Genomic DNA, 24,992 nt, shown 5'->3' on the forward strand with positions numbered 1-24,992 from the left:
AAAGACAAGACTAGTGCTCAAACCACGTCTAAATAGCGGTGCAGTTGCTTAAATACAAATTTTGTGAATTTGATTGGGGCGCAGGCAGACAGATTCTAAGCCATGTCATAATATTTCATTCATAAATGAAATAATTGAACCGTTGTAGAAATAAATTTATTCCGCACATTATTATCATTGCCAATTTCTTCAAATCATCCTGCTGGCAAGCATACGCCTATGGAGTGTTGGGGGTGCTGTTTTTTGTTTTGTTTTTTTTTATGTTTATATTTTTTTTATTGTATTTCTTTATTATATATTTTTTTAATAAAGTGACAACAACACTGATTTTTTTTAAGTATTATTTTTATTTTGTGAAGAACAACACAGATACATCTGAAAATGTACAGTGATTTCTTTACATAATGTTTTTGATGAAAATACATCTTGAATGTATTTATTTACAAAACTTTTACTGGCAGGAGATGTGACGTTGACATCTCGCCTGTGTAACAATCCACATTCAGCCTTGAGGTTATTGTTTCTTTTAGGTTTCCAAACGAGTATTTCGGCGACCGTCCGTGCGGCGGTACGGCGTATTCCTCAGATCTGAGCGGTGGAAAACGAGCAATGAGAATGATGGTATGACCATGCAAGCACGTTACACGCATATAAAATTGTTCCATGGTGTTACCTGTGATGATGTCCTCCAAAGCACCATCCTTGCCCTCGCGCACCTGAGGTTGCACCTGCTTTCTCTTCAGCTCAGCAATGAAGTCCATCTTGGGCATCGAGGGACCCTAAAAGGATTTCAACAGACAGCAAGTGTTGCTGACGGAAATTTCCCATGGGCTTGACTTGTAAACGTCACATGACCAAACCCAAAAAGCAGGTGAGCTGTGACTTGTTTTCTCTGCACACAAGTGTAATGGTAATAGTTTGAACAATCAGGTAATATGTGTTTTGCAACTCTATCGTTTTTTATAAGCACATCGCCAGTCACATCATCCATTATCCAGAAACCAAGCTGCACACTGAACTCCGTATCCTGCATCCAGAAATCATTGTCTGAATATTGTGTACTGATACTTAACCTTTTGGTTTCCAGCCTTCACTGGCGAACTATCTTTCGCTTGGCTCCTCTCGAGCTCCATTTTCTTCATCAGTTGATTGTCTTGCTCAGCTTTCTGTGGACCAAAAAAAAAAAAACATCATCAGCTCAAAATGTTCCAGACGTTTGCAAGCCCAGCAGACATTCTCACCTTGTAGGCATTGATAAAGCGTACAAATAACGGGAAGAACATGACCGGCTGCGTGGTTTTGGGGTTCTCTCCGAAATACTCCACAACTGAGCAGTAAGCCTCCTACACAATGGAGAAGTGGAGATCAGGTTAGGTGGCGCGCAAACTCACTTGGGAAATTTGAGGCTAACCTGAGCAGTCTTGCTGTCTTTCATCAGAGACTCCAACTGCTTACTGTTGCTTTGGATGAACTCGTTTAAGACCGGGCTGTCATTCAGCACCGCAAACTCCCTCTTGGTCATATCCATCCCTCGCTCCAAGGAGCGGATGTCCTGGAGGATGCCGTCCAAGGACACTGGCAAAGAGAGGGGAGCTTTTGAGTGAGGGCATTCGTATAAACACAAAAAGAGCATGTGTTAAGATGTACAGAGGGCTGCCTTGTCCACAAAGTGGAGTTCTGTGTGGAAGTTGGCCAGGTCGGGATACTTCTCGTGGACAATGTTGGCAATGAAGTGAAGCAGCGTCTGCGTGCGGTCTGTGGACTTGGTTTCCAGTAGCTGAAAGACAAACAGAAGTTGACATGGTTCCTTGAAAACATATCACTTGTCTCCATTCTGATGTAAGCTCTTGGGATGCTACTTACAAGGTCTAGACTTTGCAGTCTAAAGCCATAAGCTGCCCCTCTCTTGCTGCTGTTCATGTAGTTGCCAAACGCTAACACGATCTAAAAGGTGGTACCCCCCCCCACAAAAAAACAAAAAACAAAAAAAAAAACACAAAGTTAGGATCTCTGTCTGAAGGCTTCATGAGCACGTTAAATCTCTTGGACCGACCTCTAAGATCTTCTTTAGTTTGGCCGAAGACTTGACGGACATGGATGCCGCGATAATGGAGTTGATTTGCTGCGACACGGACAAATAGTCAGTCAAATCTTTGCTCCTACACTTTGGAAGGAGGCTGGACTCACCGGTTGCAGTCGTTTGATGCTCTCTGGGAGATTTCCCATAAAGGTGAGTGTGTTAATCCGCTGACTCAGGCGAGGGATCTTGCCGAAGCGCAAAATGAACTGGTCTTCATCCGTCAGGTCCTCGAGGGGTCGGCCGTCATTCTCGTAGTTAACTAGCAGCTTTGTCTCAAACTCAGAGGGTATGAAGTGCTCAAGCAGCTCCAGGAAGTCTATTGACAATGATTTCTGATCGTATCTGTAAAGAGGAAACGGACAACAGGGCTGTTTATTTTTAAGTCCACGAGGTCATGAAAAGGTCAGTTAGGCGTTAGGCGTACGCCTCGATGGCGGCGCAGATCTCCGGAGGAGTCATCCCGGCTTTGCGCAACGTGATGGCCAAATTCTTGGCCTTGTTGGGGTCAATCAAAGACGTCTTGCTGGGACCCTTCTGCCTTAACTTCTTTTTCCCCTTCATCAGGTCTGTCGGATTATCCTGCGCCTTGGTCTTGAACTGTTCTTCAAACATCTCCATGTTCAGCTCCTGAAGGGACGTAGAGAGATGATAAACATTGTTCCATCATTTTCAGACTTCTAGAAATTGTTCTCTGTCCGAAGTGCACCTTCTTACCCCCAAGACTTGCTCATCATCCAGCTCATAAAACACAGTTCCCGTCACCTGATTCGGTTTTAGAGGCTGCCAGTTCAACAATGGCATCCTAAACTTTGTCTGGATAGGCTTCTTATTCTTCAACCCTGAGGAGACACAAAGTCGACCATCTTTTTTTACGATTTTAGATCTGGGAACTAGATCCTTGCACCACTCAGAATGTCGAACTACCTGACTGAATGCTCGGTGCTCCCAGAGGGGATGGAATAGAAGCACCAGGTGGAGGTGGCGGGGGTGGTGGCCCTCCTCCGGCGGCGGATGGTGGAGGAGGCGGCGGCGGTGGCGGCGGTGGCCCTCCTCCGGCAGCAGGTGGAGGAGGCGGTGCTGGTGGAGGCGGCGGTGGTCCTCCTCCGGCAGCAGGTGGAGGAGGCGGTGGTGGTGGAGGCGGAGGCGGCGGTGGTGGCCCTCCTCCACCGGCAGGTGGAAGAGGCTGAGGAGGAGGTGGTAGCAGCCCTCCTCCGGAGGCAGGCGCAGGAAGAGGTGGAGGAGGTGGAGGAGGAGGTGGTGGCGGCTCACCTCCAGTGGAAAGAGGAGGAAGTGGGGGTGGAGGTGGTTGTGGAGTTGGAGGAGGTGTCGAGGGACGGACTGCAGCTGAGGCGGCACAAGTCTCACAAGTCACCGGGAGTGTTTGTACCGAGGCACAATCGGTCACTGTGGCGGACAAAATATTAATGTCCAAACTTCCCGAGGGGCTCCTGGTCAAGCAGATCAGACCCTTCTCCTGCAACTCCTGGACCTTCTGCTCCAGCTCATAAGCTGCCTGAGAAGCCGCCATGCTCAAACGCTCCCTCTCCTTCTCCCGCTCCATGTCGAGTTCCTTCTCCCTTTCCTTCTCCCGTTCCTTCTCCCGTTCCTTCTCCTGTTCCTTCTCCTGTTCCTTCTCCCATTCCCTCTGCTCCAAGATGCTCACCTGGGAGCAGGAGTCTCGCAGGCTTTCCTGATGATGGAACAGAATACTTATCATTGCTCATAAAAATGCCTCAAACAACGCAGAAAGCTTCAGTTGTAATTCCACACAAATCTGAATAATGAAAACAAATGCCCGCTACTCTCTGCAGTTGCATAAATGAACGTACCTTGAGCAACTCGGTCTCTTTGGTGACCTGCATGAGTTGAGTCTCAAGCTCGGAAATCTTCTCTGCGTTCTGAGACTCCATCTCCTGGAGCTGAGCACTGAGCTGGAAATCACAGCGGAAGGAACGTCTGAGCACACGTCCACGACCTCCGTCGCACTCATTTCGTCTACGGAGCCCACCTGAATGTTGTGGTCCTGCAGCTGGTCCACGTGCTCCAGAACGCCCCCTCGGCTCTCGGCGTCCTCCAATAGTACGCCGACGTCCAGCACGTTGTCCAGGTAGGCCTGGATCTGCACCAGAAGCTTCTCGCTCTCCGTTTGCCTCAGATTCTAAAATGCATAAACAAGACAGTGAACTCGATTCACGGGAGACTTCGTGAGTTACACCGACACGGTCATCTCACGTCCAGATACTTGTCCAAGCCCAACTTGGTGAACTCGTACTGCAGGTGCACGCGGAAGTTCATGTTCTCCACGGAATGGACGACAATGTTGATGAACTGCATGCAGGCCACCTGCAAATTGATGAGATTCTATTTTTAACTGTCTTTTTCAAATGATACAATTCAATGTGGTACGGAACATGTGTAGGACTCACCATGAAGTCAATGTTGCAGTCGTCATTGATGAAATACTCCATCAGCTTCTCAAAGCGGTACCTCTCTTTGCTCACCTGAGAGACAAATAACACAAATAGAAGCACAATCATAAATATGGCATTCAATCGAATTTAAAAAAATCTGAATAACAAGTAGGGATGGGCGAGTGAGTATTGGGCCAAAACCCGGCCTTATTTCAAGGATACCAGTATCTGACGCCCTCTTGTGGCTATTTTACAATCAGTAAATAAAAATTAGAAGTATAGAAAATTGATGCTAATTTCACGCAATTTTTAGGAAAAACGCTATACTCTGAAAAATAGGTCTTAAAATTTTCCCCTTATGTGGTATCAGTACTCTGTATTGGTATCGGTGACTACTTAATAATTGAGTGCTGAAAAAAATGAAATCAAACATCCTTAAATGGAAGTATTAGCTATAAATATAAATACATATAAATAGATACACTCTAATATTAAATGTGTTTATGTAACATTAACATTTTAATACAATATAATTTTAAAAATATATACGCATCTTGATTATTAAAATTGAGAATGACCATGTATTATATACTCGTAATTTAATTAATATATGTAAAAAAAAATTATTTTATTCAAATTCATAAAAAGTCATAATTTAACTGCCGTATATAAAATATTAAAATTTTAATTTGTATCATATTTGTAATATAATAGCACATGAAAATGAAAATACACATTTTATAATCCCTATCAATTTTTTACTAATGTTTTATGATGGTTTCTTGTATATTTAAAAAGTTATATAATCATGAAACAACAATATGTATTTTATATAAAATATACATATCGCTGGCATCGGGCTGAGACCTCGCAAGTCACAAATTGGTAAATTTAAGATTTAAAAAAAAAAAAAAAAATCTGTACTATTGGTCAGTCCACACGGATGTGTGTAATTGCTACACATTTTTGACTAATTGAAAGTGTTGAAAATGTCTTGCTCTATTAGATGTTACAATGTTCATGGTTGAACCAACGTGCCATTTTGGAGGTCTCCTGAAAAGTGCCGATTTTGCAGTAAAGGCAAATGACATACCGGTACTTTAAAAAAAAATAAAAAAAAATAATATATATATATATATATATATATATATATATATATATATATATATATATATATATATATATATATATATATATATATATATATCCATCCATCCATTTTCTTGACCGCTTATTCCTCACAAGGGTCGCGGGGGCTGCTGGCGCCTATCTCAGCTGGCTCTGGGCAGCAGGCGGGGGACACCCCGGACTGGTTGCCAGCCAATCGCAGGGCACACAGAGACGAACAACCACTCACACTCACAAGCACACCTAGGGACAATTCGGAGCGCCCAATTAACCTGCCATGCATGTCTTTGGAATGTGGGAGGAGACCGGAGTACCCGGAGAAGACCCACGCGGGCACGGGGAGAACATGCAAACTCCACCCAGGAAGGTCCGAGCCTGGACTCGAACCGGAGACTATATATATATATATATATATATATATATATATATATATATATAGACCTTTTATAATTTGACAATTGTTTGAATAACATTTATAAGTACGGTGAATTCTGATATGACGAGCAAGACTCCTCGAGCAACCGATTTGCCCCACACCAACATGAAAGCATTTGAATTAGCCTACTTATAGACGCTACAAGATGGCAGCAAGGCACTACATGAAGCTCATCAACTCACTTCAGTATAGTTCCTTGTAGGGCTGGGTATCGATTTCTAGGATCGATTCGATTCGATTCACGACTCACAACGATTCATTTGAGGAATTCATGCAGCACCTATTTTAAGACAGTCAAAAGTACCAGTGCTGCAAATAGTAGAAACTTCTTGCTGCAATTTAATGCATTAGTAAAAATGTGAATATTTACATTAAGAATTGAATCCATTGCAGTTACATTAATACTCTGTTTTATAAAAACAATAAATAATTATTTAAATCAATTACAAAAACAAAAAATAAATTACAAATAATAATAATAATAATAATAATAATAATAATAATAATAATAATAATAAATAACAATAACAATATAATAAATAATAAATAAATAATTAATAAATAAATAGATAACAATAATAATAATAATAATAATAATAATAATAATAATAATAATAATAATAAATTACAAATTAATAATTATAAATTACAAAAAAAACATAATTATTTAAATCAATTACAACTACAGTACAGGCTGTGTAAAAAAGTGACAAAAAACACTCACATTCACATTGGTGGTGTTTTTGTGCAAATATTCCAGTGGTGGTTGAGTGGAGGGGGTGGTGGTGTTGTGTGTGTGTGTGTGTGCGTTGGGGGCGGGATCGATATATCGATACATGGTTTTATGTATCCATATTGGGATATGAAAAAGCGTATCTATACGATATCGATAAATCGATATTTTGAACCCAGCCCTAGTTCCTTGGCACTAAAGCAGTATCAGCTTTGGCCAAACCACACATAATGAAGGGGGTGGTTCATGACATTAACTGTATATTATCAGATGTGTGTGCATTGCACCTTTTGTCCACATGGGGGTGCACAAGCATAATGAGAAAGACTGTTCTGTACTGTACATGAGAGCGGATGACGTTGTATACTAATATCTATTATTAATATTATGATTATTAGGGAACCTCTCTGAAGTTGTCAAAGGCTGACAGGATGATGTCATGTCCTCCTCTGACCAGACACACAGCGGCCAGCAGTTCCAGTACCAGTGCTTTGGTCCTGTCACACAAGACACGTTATGATGATGATGTCACAAGTATACGCACACACACGTACACACCTGTGGTTCCTGCTGTTGAGACTGAGCGCGATCTCGTTGACGCAGCGCGGGTGAGTCATTACCAGGTTGAAACCCGACTGAAACAGGAAAAGAAAACCTGACTGCAGCTGATACGTACAATACTCTCAAGTCGAGAATTTTGTGTATTTGGTTTGCATTCATGACCTATAATAACCTTTTGGTACCTGATAGTTCATGATGGCCCTCAAGCACATGATGCACACGTGCACGTCATCTCTCTGACTTGGCAAATGAGACTTCTTCAGCATCTTGTTCCCCAGTGTGGAGCTGATTCTGTTCATGGTGGCGACGTAAGCATCAGTCAAAAAAGAAAAAAAAAAAAAAAAAAAAAGGTTGATCCCAACTTTTGTAAGAGACCATCTCACCTCACTGTGAGCGCTCGCGCCGCTCGGCCCATCCCGTGCGAGTGCGAGCCGCTGCTGCTGCCGCTACTTCTGCTCGTCTTGGTCAAGTCCTCGATGGACCTCCCGATGGCCGGCTTCGCTCGGTCGCTCACGGTGCCTCCGTTCTCGCTGTTCTCCATGTCGGACCTGCAGGGGGAACGCAATATATGAGGTGACTCGGCGGACGGCGGGGGGAATATCGGAAAGCTTTTCAAGTTGCTGCTGCGCTACTCACGTGACATCACACTGGGCCTGAGACAAATAGTCCACCAACACATCCAGACCTTTGTTCTGCTCGTTGAGGAACTCTTGAGCCCAACTTCAAGACACGATAACAGAGAATGATTACCTCCATCAAGGAACATTTTGTTTAGAACTCTTATCCAAATAAGGGTTCGCCTCACTCAAGCACAGTATAACCATGTGACTTCTCCTGCAGCCAGTCAACATTTTAAATAATATATTTTGGTCATTGATAGATTAATTGATGAGTCACATTAATAATAATAAAAATAATAATAATAATAATTTTCCTCCATTTATTCCAGAACAGGATATTATTTCAAGTTGACAGTGAAGAAACTGCACAAGTATAAATGAATTGGGATTGAATTACTGGTTTGGTCTGATACATGTCAGTCAATCAAAAAAAAAAAAAAAAAAAATGTGGATCACTTTTTTCCGAAGTAAAAGCAGATGTTTACAAATGACAACGATAATCAGCTTGCTTTCATGGAGGATTACAGAAATCGGACTGCTGAGAGACGGAAAATCTGAGGATTTGGACAGTTTTAAATTAAACAGAGTATCTATTATTCAGCTATTATCCAAACAAATATTTCCGGTAATTTGATAATAAATTAGTTGTCCATGAATCAATTAGTCATTGCATGTATTGGCAGCAATGAATAATGCAAACAACAAATATCAAAAAGCTCTTGTAGTTAAGGGGGGAGTCTTATAATACCGATGTTTTCTGGGATTCAAACTTTGAATTCAATAAAATAAATTACATTCAGTCAATTCCTATATTAATGTAAACTGTATTTTTAACTTTTGTTATAAAATGTATTAAAATGATACTGTGGAAACTGCATTGTAATGGCCATATAATTTAAATTAATTTAAAATGTTGAATTAACCAACAGTAATTACTTTAAAGTGATTCTATCTGAGTGTAATGTTCAATTAAGTGCTAAATCAAATGTATTTATTATCTGAATTATTATACACACAAGTGAAGACAATTTAATTTGTGGGGTTAAAATGTTTACATTAAATACAATTAATTGCATTAAATAATGTAAATTCATATGTATGTTAAGTGTCTGTTTGTACCCAAAAAGTACTCCATAAATTGTTTATTACAATAATTATTCATTAGGAATGCATGCAGTTACTGCTTTTATTGAATATTTTTCAAGTTTTCCCTTTTCATTTATAAAAGCACTTATTTTCTGTGAATTCATGTTACTTACCCAATGTGGTTGGTGCGCAGAGATATTTCCAAATCCTTGAGGACTTTGGTGGCATCTTGGATTTTTTTTTTCTGATGAACAAGCACCAGCAGCGCATGCAAGTCATTAGAATCATAAACAGCATAACATTGTACAGTTGTATTACAGTAGCGCCCAACCGATGTTTTATTTTTTTATTTTTTTATTTTTTTTTTTAAGCAGATGTTGATTCCAGTATTTGCCAGAGTTTACTGACCCGGCGAGCGACCACCACTTGGTCCTGGTAAAAGCTCCTGATCTTGGCTGGGTACGTGGACGGAGTGCTTTTCACCTGGAAGCGCTCCTGAGAGAACAGAGAGTGATCTCAACGACACACGCTAACATTGAGGTAAGTGTGCACACGCTAACACACCCCATGTGTGCCGTCATCCGGCACTGTTGCCATGCCGACGCCGTTGAGGTTTTAACACTGTGCTCAGCCGCACATGCAGGCTGTGTGAAGGCGCTATACCCCAGGATGTTTCATGACCTTCATGTTTTGTCAAATCAACTTCTTGAAAATAAAAAATAATAATATATATATTTTTAAAATTTAATTTAGGTAAAAATATATATGTATTTATAGATATAACTAAATACAATTGTAACTAAAAAAAATAATTACATAAAACGTAAATAAAATGTGAAAATGCTAATATTTGCACTTTGAAAATACAAATAAAACAATTAAAAATACATTTCCATTAAATACAATTTAAAATATTAAATTAAAAAAATATATTACACTGAAAAAATGTCCAATAAAACAAAAATCGCAGTACCTGGTCACAGATAAGGTCCCATTTCTTGTCATTGTCATACTGACTCAACAGCTGCAGTTTATCAGGTGGCAGGTTCATGTAGCTCTGAAAGACAGTAACATTCTCATTACTAACTTGCGCTTTTTTAGTCTGCAAGAGCGGTTTAGATCCTGCTTGGCAGGCAGGACTTTTTGTGCTAGCCTTGGATGTTCTGAATCCTGCTCTTCTCATATGGTGTACCACAGAGTTCAAATAGGGGCCCTTTCTGTTTTCAATGTATTTGCTGTCTCTGGGTACCATCTTAAGAAAGCATGGTATTTCCTTTCACTGCTATGTGGATGACAGTCAGATCTACTGTATGTCCTGCTTGTCAAAAAGAACACCTCCATTTTGGAAACATTTGTGCTGTGTGGAAGAAATCAAAGCCTGAACGGCGCTGAACTTCTTAAATTTCAATCAAAACAAAACAGATGTGATGGTGTTTGGTCCCAGTCACCCACTTCTTCCTACTCCCTTGAACATATACATAGATATTTATTGGATGTTTCTTTTATTTTCTTTTATTTTATTTTTTTTACTTTTAACTTTGTGTTTATATAATTATACGTGTATATGTGCATATGTTCAATAAACTTCAAACTTCAAAACTTCAAAAACCCTTTGTACATCCCACTTTGTGGACTTGGGCCCCCTTTGAGCTAAGTCACTCATAACTTGTTCCCCTCAGTATACTTCAAGAACTGTGAAAGCCTCTCATAGCTCCCCAAAAAGAAGTACAGTAACGGCGGAAATGTCGTTTCTGTGCCAAGTTGCCGTCAGTTCTTTTGCTGTTGCTTTGATTGTGGTTTGACAGTTAAACGAGCGGGATGCCTCCCTTAACATTTAAAAACGGAGGCAAATTCAAAGATGCTCACTTTTAGACACCATGCTTGTTTGCTAAATATGAACCTTCGGTTCATTGGACTTCCTCCTAACTTGGATGTGAGTTCATACTCCAATGGCTGAGAGGTACATTGTTTATGCCATTGGTAATTGTATCAAAAGTCACTTCTTCTGTGATTGGCTGGGAGAAATCACACAATCAATGTGATCACTTTTGACCATCTGTTAAGGGCTTATAAATTCAAAAAGAACCAGATTCAATTCTAACCAGACGGTATTTGATGATGAAAATATGAAGCACAAACATCCCGTGTGTAGCATGTTGAAAGCGTGCTGCTTTCCGGTCTTATGGTCTGTGGTGGCGGTGTGTTGCCCCACTTCCCCTTGAGGCCCTGCACGCTCACAATAGTGGAAAAAAAGTGCCGTGGATCTCTTTTTTTCCATTTCGTTTTGTAATGCTATATGTTTAAAGACTGAACTCTTGTTTGTAATCCCCTGCATGTGATTTTGTTCTGTAGTGTCGTGTAAAAGCTCGCTTTATTAAGTCACAAAATACAAATTACCAATGAACAACCTCTTAATGTATGCTCGAATTATTGACCTTTAAGAATTTCCACATTTCTGTTCTTATTTTCTACACTCAAGCACTCTCTGACACACGTGTGTCTGTATTGTTAACAGTATTGTTATCTTTTGTCTGTTTGTTGGCATGCTTCTTTTTTTTGCCAGCTTTTCCCTACTTGGGGTGACCGTTTTTGAATGAAGTTGAGGTGTAGGTTCTGCAATTCTGAGTACAAACCAAGTCTAGCTCTACTTAGTTTATGTGTTCTTCGTGGAGGATATTGTCTGTCGAGATGTGTTTACGTAACGCCACCCCACCAGACACTAATCGTTAACCTGTGCCTATGTTGATCATCATTATGCGTTAGCGTTCAACTAGTGGAGGCTATGTGGTTGTTTTAAATACACAAAGTGCAATTTCTCTTTTTTTTTCTGTTTAGCCTGACGAACTGGATGTGCCAATAAACATGTAATAGCCTCTTTTTGAAGAATATTAGCGAATTCTATCTGCTGAAATTCTTGTATACGTATCTTAAATCTTTGCTCTTAAGTCAAAGCAAAAACTCAGCATGACAGCTATGATCTCAAAGAACACATAAATCGAGTCACTCTGTCTGACGAAAGCCGATGGGCCGATAAGTGTTGGTGGTTTTATTTATTTATTTATTTTAACCCTATCAAATACGTTTTTTACATTTATAAAAATTACTCGGGAAGATCATGTCAATGGCCAAAATAAATACAAAGACATGAATAATGTAGGTAAAGAACAAAGAACTTAAAAAAAACATGACAGGTGTTTCTTGCCTAATTCTACATATGTGACCACCTGTGGGATTATTAAAATGAGTTTAAAGACTGCGTTTTCACTCACCAGCACCATGTTGAAGCGCTCCTGCAGCTCCTCCTCAGTAGGCAAGGGCTTCCTGGCAAGCGTCGACACGCCGGGTTCGCTCATGATGGACGTCGCGCTCACCGAACTCCCAGACTCACGGTCGTCGGGCGTCGGCTCCTGCTCCGAGCCCCCGGCATTCCCCATCACTAATCTCCACAAGTAATCCAGGAGGAAAGCCGTGCACAAACACTTTCTACCAAGAAATCAGAGCATACCAGAGCGGGCCGCCGTCACTCCGAAAGGGCACGTAAGCCTAGATGAGGCCTTGTGGAAAGAGGCGCTGCATTGTGACTTGGTCAAGGATGGAAGAAGAACACCTCGTGAGTGTGGTATCTGAGCGGAAAGCAACACACTCTGAAAGTCATAAAGACAGAAACCACACAAACAGAAAAGCAGAAGGGTAACTTCCTGTACAAAGCAGCGACACTAAGAACACAGGGTGGAGCACACAAAGGGTGAGGATTGTGGTTGTGACTGTTAGGGTAGATGCATGTGTTTTGATGTTCGAGCTGAAATTCACTGTACCACATATACTGGCTACTTTCCTCTTGAAGCCACTCTGGGATTTGATCTTTACCCTTTCAATGAGGCCAGCTTGCTTGGGGCTAGCCGAGTGATCCAAGAGGAGCAACAGCGACACCTTGTTGCCAAAACGGACTACTGCATCCTGGCCTGCGACGTTTATTGGCGCTTGGGGAAAACAGGGAACACACACACGCGCGTCGGTCACAATGCTTTGACGTCGACAGCAAAAGCCGACAATCTACTTCAGCGAATGTTTAATAACAACACGTTCTTACTTTGCCAGCTGACCGCGTACTTGGTTTTGATAGCGGAGGAAGTCGTTTTGCCTTTCGGTGCATTCAAAGTTTCCAGAAGGACCGCGAACGCACCAACATTGTCACGGACTTCCAAAATGGCGGATCCGACGACGTCGCCCGAGGACCACGGCAAGGTAAAGTCCAGCCGTGTGCTCGTAACAAACATCATCTTTTTTGTCTGTTATATGTCTTTTGTGACATCAGTCACAAGTAAGCCCTCGTGCGTCGGTTCACTTTTAGCCGCGCTGGCTGGTTCTTAGTCGGGCATTGTTGTCTTTATTGTCAAGTAAATGTAGTTGTGGGGCTCTTTTTTTTTTTTTTGGTCGCGACCCTGTAATAAACGACGCATGGGTAGGCAGCTGGTTAGTGTTTTTATGTAATCTAATCTAAAGGGAGAATAAATGACACCCCCGCCCCACTTCTTTTTTTCTTTGCCCTTTTACCTTGGTAATTGTTTGTGAAGTAAGTTTTGAGTGTTTAACCAGTTTTATAGTCGGTAAGTTTTTGAACTGCTGAATCTAGACAAGTGTGAGATTCGTGTTAAAATATGCTTTTTTGAAAAAAATAAATAAATAAATAAATAAATAAAGTACTCTATCAACCGTTTTGTTAACATTGTAGTTCATTTAAAAAAAAAAAAATCAGACTTCAACATGAGGAAAAATGTAACATTTACATCATACTTTATATATTTTTAATCGTTGTAATAATGTGTATTTTTTAGTAATGGAAATAAATCAATAGTAATATCATGTTATATATTAGTTGTTTATACATGTTTGTGTCACAGCTGACTTTTGGGCTAGAGGCCAAGTACAGGTACACCCTGAACCAACAGGCACAAGTTGTCAAACAACCATACAAAACCATTCTTCCAACATGCTGCCATTTACAGGTGTAGTTATTTTAAAAATATTTCTTTTATTTAATATCAAGCATAATTGCATTGCCATTTCTCAACTGAACACGCTGCTCTTCTTTTGACATAGCTATTTATGATATGATATGGCATATCAAGGCGAATCCCTTACATTGCAAGGGATTCGCCTGCACCTTGTAAGGCTTACAAGGTGCAGTTACCATATTTAAAAAAAACAACAACAACAAAAAAACACCTAAATAAATAAAAAGGTAATGCTGCCTTTTATTGATTTGCTAAAGAGGACATTTTCTGGACTTGGCTTCCCAAGTAGTGTTGAGCACATGTGGAGCAATTGTATGGCGGTGTCCTTATTCAAACAGCGAACACAGATTGTGGTCTTGTGCGTCGGTGAAAAGAAGCAATCAAGGTAGTGCACAGTAGGTGCTTTGAGGGTCATTGTCCTCATGTAGGCCAGCACTTATACTGAGTGTTACTTTTGTCCTTACTTTCTTTCTGTCTTCTGTTGCCTGGTGACTGTTCAGCACTCGGACGTGGCGTTCGGCGATGGCGTCTTTGACCCAGGTGAGTTTGTTGCTCCCCACGTCTCAGTCTCATGGAGAAGCCGATAATGATGATGAATACTGAACAATGTGCTTTGTTGCAGGTCTCTTTGCTGACACGTCCAGGATGGGAAGCGTGGTGTCGAGGGCCAACAGCATCAGCTCAACAAGTGCCTCCTCAGTACCAAACACAGGTGTTCCTCCTGCCAGGGGCTCTCTTAGGTTCCGCTGCATACCGAGTGACACAGCTGAAAACAACTGAACTGGACAATCCCCCAAAAAATTGTTGGCAAAATTGTAATGAAAAATTGCAACCACCAGCATTATCAGGCAGTAGGGCTGGGAATCGATTTTTGGGTCTACGATTCGATTCAGAATCGATTCTCGATTCAAATGATTTTCGATTCAAAATGATTTGATTGACAAATGATTTCTGCTTCAATTTACAGATATGCACAACATTATCATGATCTACTCCAGTCTGCTTTGCAAGACAAAATGACAAATAGAGACATTAAAGTGTCTTTTTTTTTTTTTTTTTTTTTTTTTTACATTTATTAATTTTGTATTGTAAGTGCCTTTTTTCTACAAAAACAGCATGTGGGCTACAACTGCCTTTTCCCCTTCATCATTTCTAATTTAAATAAAATCGCTTTTTAGATATTAATATCGATTCGATTAATAAATGAGAACCTTGATTCTTTTATGAATCGATTTTTGGCACACCCCTATCAGGCAACAATATTTTGGGAGGCCACATAAACTGTGTAATGTATAATTTTTTTAGTAAACCACAAATAACATAACATCACTGGAGAAGCAAGTTTGTTTTGGCCGGTGTAGGTATATTATAAAAATACAATGGAATGAAAACGGGCAGGGAAATAGTGCATTTTGGCGACGAGACTCTCCAAGCTTAGCTTTTTCATCCAGAGATACATAAAAAAAATATATAGTTATTATATAAAACCCAATATTCATACATAATTTGTGTTGCATAACGTGCTGGCAAAGTAATAGAAAGTCGGTTAGTCATGAAAACTGGTTGCCGCACACTGAGCTTCAGTTAGCCAGGCTTGACCATGTCACTCGGTTTGCATCGGGCCTCAAGGCAATGATAATGTTCCTGGGTAATTAAATAACCTGGAATACATTTCATTATCCAAATGCAGTGTTAGAAATAAGACAAAATCCCAATAAGCAACATAAGTGGAATCATATTTGTTCTTCGTCGAAGGGGGAAAAAAGGCAAGAGCCTGGTGGCCCGCCAGGCTTACACAATACTGGGGGAAACCCTGGGGTCAATGGCATCGTTCGACCTATTTTAGGGGGCTCAACCCTACCTAAAATGTTCTTAAGCCCTCTTTAAATGAATTGGTTGTGTATTTCTTTTAATATATATATATATATATATATATATATATATATATATTTTAGAGATAGACCGATATGCTTTTTTCAGGGCCGATACCGATACCGATACCGATTATCGGTAGTCAAGGAGGCAGATAACCGATATTTGAAGCCGATATTCATTTGCAGTAAAAGTTAAAATGTTGGCACCAAATTTTGGAATAATGCAAACCCTAACCGTTCTTTACAATGGATTCTCACACTGCACTTTTCATTTTACATTTTTCCATCTGCAATAAGACGTTGGTGGCGGGGGGAGTTAAATGTGGGGGCCAACGTGACATTACCTTTTATAGCATTTGGGATACTTGTAGTTTTATTCTATAAATGTAATATTTTTATATTTTGAAGTAATAGGAGGAACCCTATCATTCAAAATGTGCATCAGCTGTGGCATTACTTATTACTACAGCAAAAAATAAATAAAAAAATTCCATGAGAAAAACTATTCATCCCTGAACACCATACAGTTCTTGTAGACCTTATTATGATTATTGTTATTGTTACCATATAGACAGTATTGATAAGCTTAGGATCTTAAATCGAGAACAGCAATATCATGCTACTCCTCTCTACAAGAGAACTGTCAAAAGACAGCTTCAGGATACAACACACTTCATCATGTAGTTTACTGCCACTTAGGATGCCCCAATCAACGCAGAAAAAGGTAGAGTAAAATAACTTGGTTATAATAATAGTAAGAATAACTTGGTTAAACAGACATTGTTGTGGTGGACCGCTGCCAGTTTCTGCAGTTTAATGTGTTTTACACTTACAGACACGTGTGTGTATGGGCACACTTTTCTCTCACTACTGTACTGTATTACTTAATGGCACAGATTTACTTGTCTAAATAATAACTGGGCTGCAACATTGCTAATTCACATTAACAAGCACTATCTTAGCTGTCCACATGAATAGTTACTAACACACGAGAAAGTTATACTACACACCAAACATGAGCTCATTATTCAAAGTATGATGCACGTAACGAAATTACATCACTGAACATTAATTGCAGCCGACTACGGCCGTAGATGTTACATATTAGTGGCATCCATTGAGAGCATAATGTCCCAACTGACGGCAGACATGACGTGAAAAGAGAGACAAAACGAGCAAATAAGCACACTATACTTTAGTGCACTTCTCTACTAATGCCTAACATACGGAAGAGAACACGTTCGTGTAGTTAAACGGTGTTTGAGACACTTAATTAGTTACGGAGCGGACTTTAACGAGGTGCACAACGAACTGTCAATCAAATCGACGTCGAAGCTTCAGGCACACAATGGCAAACCAGTGCGACAAATAAACACAATATAAAGTAACTAAACGCTATTTAGTGTCACTGTGGCATCTCACTGCATAATAACCGCTATGCAACAAGTAGTGGACGTGACCCAGAATGCAATGTGTGCGTCACGAGAGGAAAATATAATGACATTACTCTACTCTTAACATGGAACTAGACAATATAATAATGACAACTGTTAATATTTGGAACCTTTCTAACAAACATTGTTTACTTAATTAAGTGAAAATGTGTGTGATTCCCTCCCCGAGTAGTTCAAGTAGCGAATTAGCTACTGGGTGTTAGCCTACATGCTATGCTGAACACACCACTGTTAGCTAGCGGGGATTCAATGCAAGGCAATGCAGCTCCATTCATATAGTGCATTTAATACACAACATAATTCAATGTGTTTAGCTTATCATGGTGAAAAGTTTGGCGGAGTCTCTTCTCTTTTAACTTACCTTCGAAGCATGTCTCTTGCGTTGTGTCCGTGGGTGCGTGTGTGACCGGCTACTGTGATACACGGCATACACTACTGATTGGTTCTGGCTCTTGCACGGCTAACCAATCAAATGCTGCTATGGCCGTTATGTTGCTGGAGTTGGACTCCATAACAGACAGAGACGCTCTGGGCTGCATTCGAAGCGAATAGACTGAGTTTTAAATGGATCGCTTATATCGGCCGTCAGATTAATAAAACAGGCCGATACCGATATGTAACAATATGTCAAATATCGGCCCCGATTATCGGCCCGGCCGATTATCGGTCTATCTCTAAATATATATATATATATATATATATATATATATTAACAACTTGTGAAGCAGACAGTGACAGTCATACAATCATAAAAGTCAATATGGGTTTAATGTTAAGAAGAATATGAAACATGTCAGTTAAGGTGCATCATTTAAGACTAATTTAACTTGAGAGTAATGAACAGAAAGTGGAGATATTTAAAACAAATTTAAGGCAGGCAGCTATAGCACCATACTCAATGAAACTCGGTCTGCTTTGCATAATTAAAAGTACAATATTTTAAAGCAAAATAAAACTCAAAAGAACACCTACAAAGTACGGAAATAAACGTTTAAATTTTAGAGATTACAAAAAGTACTAAGTAAAATTTAGAGTGTAAGAAAAATATTTTGGGGTTACAAACTTTGAAAGATTTCAATCATAGGCATGGGGAAAACATTGTTTTTAACCTGAAATAAAAACTATTCAAACTTTAATATTACGTTCATATTTAATTTAGAAGTCGCGCGAGTCATATTTACTTTCAACCAATCTAGTCACATCTGCACCGGAATGTAATGTGTGACTTGAGAAGTATTTGGGAGCAAACAGTTGAGCCAAATTTGCCTATCTGTTGATGACTTAATAATTAATTCAATGTATCTTAATTGAAATGATAGATTCACTTTATGACAGCACAGTTACCTTTTTTGCACATAGTTCTTCGTACATTGTGGACAATGTGTAGTGTACATACATATATTTTTGGTTAATTTGATAAAAATGCTTCATGTGCTTGTTTGCCATATTAAAATACTGACGGAAATAACACTTCAAGTTTAATGATGACTAACTTTCACACGGTAATTTATTCCTTTTATATCTGTCCATCTGCGCATCTCCTAGGGCAGTGGCAGGCAAACTTCAAAGTCCTGCAGGTTTTGGAGGTTTCCCTCTTCCAACACAAGCTGATTCCATTCAACAGGATCATTATCAGGCTTATGCAGAGCTTGCTGATGAGGTGATCACATATCAGCTGTGTTGGACAATGGATCCAAAACCTGCATGACTATGGTTCCGGCCGTCGAGGACCAAGTTTGACCAGCTTTGTCCTAGTGGCTAAGCCCCACCCTTTCCATGGGGTTATTTAATGGGGAATTTACCGTATTCTTTTAACTCATAGGAATCTAAGTATGTAAATTCTGTGCGCGTTAATCTCTTAATGTGGCAATAGATGACGAGGACAGCGACTGCAGGCATGAGACGTCATACAAGAATTCCTACAAAGATCGGCGGAGGCAAGCGCACACGCAAGCCGAGCAGAAGCGGCGTGACGCCATCAAGGTGACAATGAATTCTCCTTAGACTAAGACTAGACTTGCCGCTGTTGCGAGACCCCGCGAGCCCTCTTATAGCTCGTAATCTCCCTCTCCAGAAAGGTTACGATGACCTGCAATCGGTTGTGCCGACCTGCCTGCAGTCTGAATTTGCAGTGGGAGCCCAGAAGATCAGCAAGGCCACCATCCTGCAGAAGAGTGAGACAACACAAATCTTATCATCAACATAGTTTTGTAGGCTATATCAACAAAGCTAGCTAGAACGATCTCCACTTTATAGGGGGAGATATGGGGGAAAACAAGCAACTATAGTGGTAACAAAGTGATGTAAATAGGTACCAATTTCAAAAAAATATTTCAAAACAAATAATTAAATAATTGTTTAGAAATAAAATATTGAAGAAGAGGTCCATTCCCTTAGGAGAGTTGCTGAAGAGTCAGAGGAAGTCTCCTCTGACCAGTATGAGGGCACTCCAGATGCTGAAATTGTAATCTCAGAATCACGCCGTGAATGACACCACTTGCGTTGGCTGAAGCAGCCCAAGTTTGAATGGAAACAAGCTGCAGTTTCTATAACAGCTCTTAGTTGGTCTATTAGGAAGTAATTTCACAGTCACCATTACAAAATTAATAGAGGGAAACTCATGTCTCATTTAGTCATCTTTACTTGACTTCCTTAGGATGCAAGCTCCCGTCTCTCCCTCTCAGTGTCTGTATGGATTCATTCCTTGCTTGAAGGAATCTCAACTCTGCATGTTGGGGCGAACCTCCTGGCAGTTGTAATATGGTAAACACAACTGTGAGGAGGAAAAAAAGGTCCAAGTGTATAGTAGTAGTCGATAAACAAATGTATAATCATGCCAGAATAGTGGAAATGGTTTAGAATGGCACAAATAGCATAGGATTTGAAAATGTATATAAAGAAGAATGGTAACACCAATATTGTCAACCAAAAAATGTATTCCTTTTTTTCTTTTCTTTTTTTTTTTAATGCCACTGCTCATCTCGTCATCATAGTCTTTAAAATAAGCAAAGCTTTCTTTTGCCGCCATGACAAATATATATTGCTGAGGTTGCAGTCTTCTAAACCAGCGTGAAAAGCGTCTCTGCTACTTCCTGGTCGGCTGCTACGTCAACACTTCCATATATGGGCAAGCTTACATACTGCACCGTGGCCAAAATCAAGAAATCTAAATGCAGTGTGAAAAGGCCTTTTACAGGCGCATCCAGTTAACTTGCAATTTACACAACTGTTTCTCTGTGCAGCTATCGAATACATCAAGTTTCTTCACAAAGAGAAGAAGAAGCAAGAGGAGGAAGTTTCCCGCCTAAAAAAAGAAGTGATGGCGCTGAACATCATGAAAACGTGAGTTGGGGGTGATGTGATGAGTAGGGTTTGTTGTTACCTAAATGCAGGTGAGGGAGGGCTTCTCTTCAGGATGTTTTGGACTAAATAATGTTGGCAGTATACAGTAGTACAGTTTGTCAAATGAAATTCTAATAACCGATATGTCAGATTAATTTAACGCTAGTAGAAGCAGATATGAAATGGAATTGAGGTATTTACCATGCTTTTGTTCCAGGATGGGAAAGTTAAGATTTGTCATTTGTGATAAGACTGCAAACTCGGGAGTCTCTTTTTAGGTGCTGCTGTTTTGGTTAGCATTGGGTTTCAACTGGGCTAAGCAGCTAGCTCTTTATTGTCTGGACAGCTATAAACTCAGATATTACGTGCTGTTTTTTTTTTTTTTTTCCTCTGACGATGAAAGAACCACTGTTGTACATCACCACCTCCTAGGAACTATGAGCAGATGGTGAAGGCGTACCAGAACCATCCGCAGCAGGGCACGGATCAAGTGTCGGATCAGATCAAGTTTAACATCTTCCAGAGCATCATGGACTCGCTCTTCTATTCCTTCAGCAGCTCCGTGTCCGTCAACAGCTTCCAGGAGCTGTCGGCCAGCGTTATCAACTGGATTGAGGAGCACTGCAAGCCGCTGGTACGTCCGCCACAAAATCCTCACAAAATCTTGCATTTGATGGCTTTTTTTTTTTTCTCCTGTAGATGCTGAAGGAATTTGTCATCAGCGTGTTGCGGCAGATCAACGGGCAGCTCTACTGATGCGGGCTGGGATGGTACATGGTGGTGTATATTTTAGCCGCAGAGGCACACTTGATGTTTGTCTTATTTTGACCATTTGAGCTGGTTTACAATATGTGATAACGTGTCAGCAGACAAAACAGTGACATTTTCAAAAGCTGACAACAGATTATTTTGAAAACAGGCCTCAGGATGTTATCAAGAGCAGCATGTATAAGTGTGTGTGTGTATTTTGGTGTGCACAGATTTTGTCACTCAGGGCTCACTTTTCTCCTCAAGAGATTCTTTGCCAGTTTGTGGCGATCTCACTAAAATGTGCCTGATGGCTAGTGAGTGTACAGTACATAGACAATATTAAGTTACTAGTGATGGTTTAACTACATCAGCACGGACAATTCAAGCAATTTTCTAGGACAGGAGATTTTCCATGATATGTGATAAATGACACTTTTATTCTACATACCGCAGTCCCAGTAAATTTGTGCATCAGAAGCGTGAGAGGTGAAGTATTTGTCAGTTCTGTTCAGATAGTCCTCACCGAAGCAGGACATTGCAGTGTGCTGTCTCAAGGGCAACCTCCCGCATTTACATAGTTTAACACAACGTGGCGTGGACACTCACTCCTTACAAACTAGCGACGGTCTGCTCGTTACGCCTCTGATACTACCTCACAAGCCAGCTCATTTCTTACTTTATCCCGCACCGGTACCTTGCAACTGCGTACCTGAGCAAGTCAAAGGCTGTTTGGTTGCCAGTATGTAAGGTACTCTCGACGTACAGAAAACAAGCCGGTGATCCAGTTATCTCGTCTATTTTCTTCCACTTTTCTGAGTTTGGCTCCCTCCCCTTCCCTAAGTAAGAAGGGGGCTACCCCACTGGGGTTAATCTGGTGTACAGGCAGCAAGGCGAGGCAAGAAGTGCCACACCTTCTCGGCACCTCTCACCACTCCACGGTGGAAGAGTCCAACCCCTTTCAACAATGGCGCTTTTCCACCAGACCGGTTCCACACCAAAGCGGCATTTTTTTGTCCTCAGATGTTAGCGTCTCCATGGGACTTTTTCGAGGCCAAGCGGTTCCGTTGTCACCGCTGTTTAGAACCCTTTCGGCAGTGGTTCTGCAGCGCCGGTCGCCAGCGGACTACGGGGACCGTGTCGTCACCTGTCACCTGATTGGCCGAGAGCAACGCTGTGGCACGCCCATTTCCTTGTTTTGTGCGAGAGAAGCAAAGGCGCCCGCCAGTCGTTGCCAAAGTCATAAAAATACAGTATATACAATAAATATAGTGTTTTACAACAACACTGAACTATATTTACAATTTAAAAGGTATTTGTGGATGGATTTGTAATGCACCCCCTAGCAAAAAGTATGGAATAACCAGTCTTGGACGAGCACTCTCAGACGTTTTATCCTGTAGATCAAACTCAGATAAAATGCATGAAACAGTCGTACGGTCATTCCAAAGTGCAACATCTTGGCTTTCAGAAGCACTAAAAGAAATGATTAAAAAACATTGTGCTGGTCAGTAAATGTTACTTTTATAGAGCAAGTGCAGGGAAACAAAGTAAAAACAGTCAAAACACATCACTAGTATTTAGTTGCACCACCTCTGGCTTTTATGACAGCTTGCAGTTTCTATGGCATGGACTTGATGAGTGACAAACAGTATTCTTCATCAATCTGGTGCCAACTCTCTTTGATTGCAGTTGCCAGATCATCTTTGCAGGTCGGAGCCTTGCTGTGGACCATTTTTTTTTGTCAATTTCCACCACAGGTTTTCAATTGGGTTGAGATCTGGGCTATTTGCAGGCCATAACATTGACTTGGATGCGTCTTTTTCCAAGGAATGCTTTCACAGTTTTTGCTCTGTGGCATGATGCATTCAGTCATCTTGGAAAGTGATTTCATCATCCCCAAACATTTTTTCAATTGACGGGATAAGAAAGCTGTCCAAAATGTCAATGTCAACTTGTGCATTTATTGAAGATTTAACTCCAGTGCCTTTGCCTGACATGCAGCCCCATATTATCAAGGACCGTGGGAATTTGGATGTTTTCTTTAGGCAGTCTTCTTTCTGGAACGGCACCAAACAAAAGTTCCAGCCTCATCACCTTGTCCAATGCAGATTGGTGACTCATCACTGAAGATAACCTTCATCCAGTCATCCACAGTCCATGATTGCCTCTTCTTAGCCCGTTGCAGTCTTGTTCTTTTTTGTTTAAGCGTCAATGATGGTTTCCTTTTAGCTTTCCAGATCTTCGATACAGCTGACTGTGAACAGCCCACATCTTTGGCAACCATACATGTAGCGTTACCTTCTTCAACAAGTTTGATAATCCTGTCTTTGGTCTCAAGAGACATCTCCATTGTTGGAGTCATGATTCTTGCCAATCCACTTGGTCCAGAAGCCCTCCAAGGTGTGATAACTGCACCGTTTTTAACTGCTGACTAACGAGCTTATGTCATTTGAGGCAGGTGCCCAATTAAGGAAAGGGAATTGACTGGGAATGTCCATATTTTCTGCTCAAAATGGAGTGATTCCATATTTTTTCCTCAGAATGGAGTGATTCTATATTTATTTCCAGGCACTTGCTCTATAAAAGTAACATTTACTGACCAGCACAATGTTTTTTCTTCATTTCTTTTAGTGTTTCTGAAAGCCAAGATGTTGCACTTTGGAATGACCTTACGACTCTTTCATGCTTTTTATCTGAGTTTGGTCTACAGAATAAAACGTGTGAGTGAGTGCTCGTCCAAGACTGGTGATTCCATATTTTTTGCTAGGGATTGGATTTGTGTTTAAAAAAAAAAAAAATCAAGTGCACAACGCTGGCTGGTCGTGTGTTCCCATTCACTTGAATGAGAGCCCCAGCGGCAGAACTCTCTTCAGAAATAGCTTCATGAGCCGGTCGTGAATCGCAATCGCTCCCTTGGTGGTCCATATTAAATTGTAAATATAGTTCAATGGTGGCGCGACTTGCCACTCGTGAAATGTTATGGCACATCCGCACGCACTGTGGGAGTGCAAGCTTGGCTTGGACAGTTCAAATGATCCCACCCCCGGCTCTCGATAAAGACTCGGTTCTCATCGTTGAAGAGCCGTTCAAAACACTCGATTCGTTCGTGACCGACACATCACTAGCGGTGTGTGGAGGCAAGCCAAACTTATCGATCTCACACGTGAGGTGACAGGCCACATCCCTACAGCAAATTTCTGCGGATCGGACCACCATCCCACAAGTGGTAAATGCAAGGGAAGGGGGACCCATGGGTGCAGGCACTTGCCAACGAGCCCCACCTCCAGGCCTGTCTCCAAAGAGCGGCCGGTGACCCATGAGGCCGGTGAGGAGAAAAGTCCAAAGCTGTTGTGCATTATAGGTCTTTGAGTCTCACTTTGTCTGGTGCCTTGGGTGACCCTGCTAGAAGCATAAAGCCCCAGATGGCTCAAGGAGGGGACTAGCAGGTAATTTGTAAATAAATGATGAGAAGCTAATTGTCTCGATGACTTTCATCAAAGAC

General features: G+C 40.9%; 2 protein-coding genes across 2 annotated transcripts; one reads left to right on the plus strand and one right to left on the minus strand.

Moving 5' to 3' along the window:
• Positions 1–369: 369 nt before the first annotated feature.
• fmnl1a (formin-like 1a) lies at positions 370–13,300 on the minus strand. Its single transcript, XM_077496012.1, has 26 exons — positions 13,146–13,300; positions 12,325–13,035; positions 10,029–10,112; positions 9,464–9,550; positions 9,229–9,299; positions 7,986–8,069; positions 7,733–7,897; positions 7,532–7,640; positions 7,347–7,423; positions 7,192–7,285; positions 4,507–4,581; positions 4,313–4,423; positions 4,089–4,238; positions 3,910–4,011; positions 3,005–3,770; positions 2,795–2,919; positions 2,505–2,707; positions 2,188–2,422; positions 2,054–2,122; positions 1,864–1,944; positions 1,648–1,777; positions 1,412–1,575; positions 1,242–1,343; positions 1,074–1,166; positions 674–779; positions 370–588 (listed from the first exon to the last, which is right to left on the minus strand). The coding sequence occupies exons 2-26, from the start codon at positions 12,487–12,489 to the stop codon at positions 527–529; spliced, it is 3,510 nt and encodes a 1,169-aa protein (XP_077352138.1). The 5' UTR covers positions 12,490–13,035; positions 13,146–13,300; the 3' UTR covers positions 370–526.
• mlx (MAX dimerization protein MLX) lies at positions 12,393–21,973 on the plus strand. The gene is made up of 8 exons (XM_077496024.1): positions 12,393–13,300; positions 14,571–14,610; positions 14,693–14,782; positions 19,272–19,381; positions 19,473–19,572; positions 20,641–20,740; positions 21,173–21,374; positions 21,440–21,973. The coding sequence occupies exons 1-8, from the start codon at positions 12,836–12,838 to the stop codon at positions 21,494–21,496; spliced, it is 1,164 nt and encodes a 387-aa protein (XP_077352150.1). The 5' UTR covers positions 12,393–12,835; the 3' UTR covers positions 21,497–21,973.
• The last annotated feature ends 3,019 nt before the right edge of the window (positions 21,974–24,992 follow it).

The sequence above is a fragment of the Festucalex cinctus genome, chromosome 1 (assembly GCF_051991245.1).
Source record: "Festucalex cinctus isolate MCC-2025b chromosome 1, RoL_Fcin_1.0, whole genome shotgun sequence".
NCBI classification, from domain to species: Eukaryota; Metazoa; Chordata; class Actinopteri; order Syngnathiformes; family Syngnathidae; genus Festucalex; species Festucalex cinctus.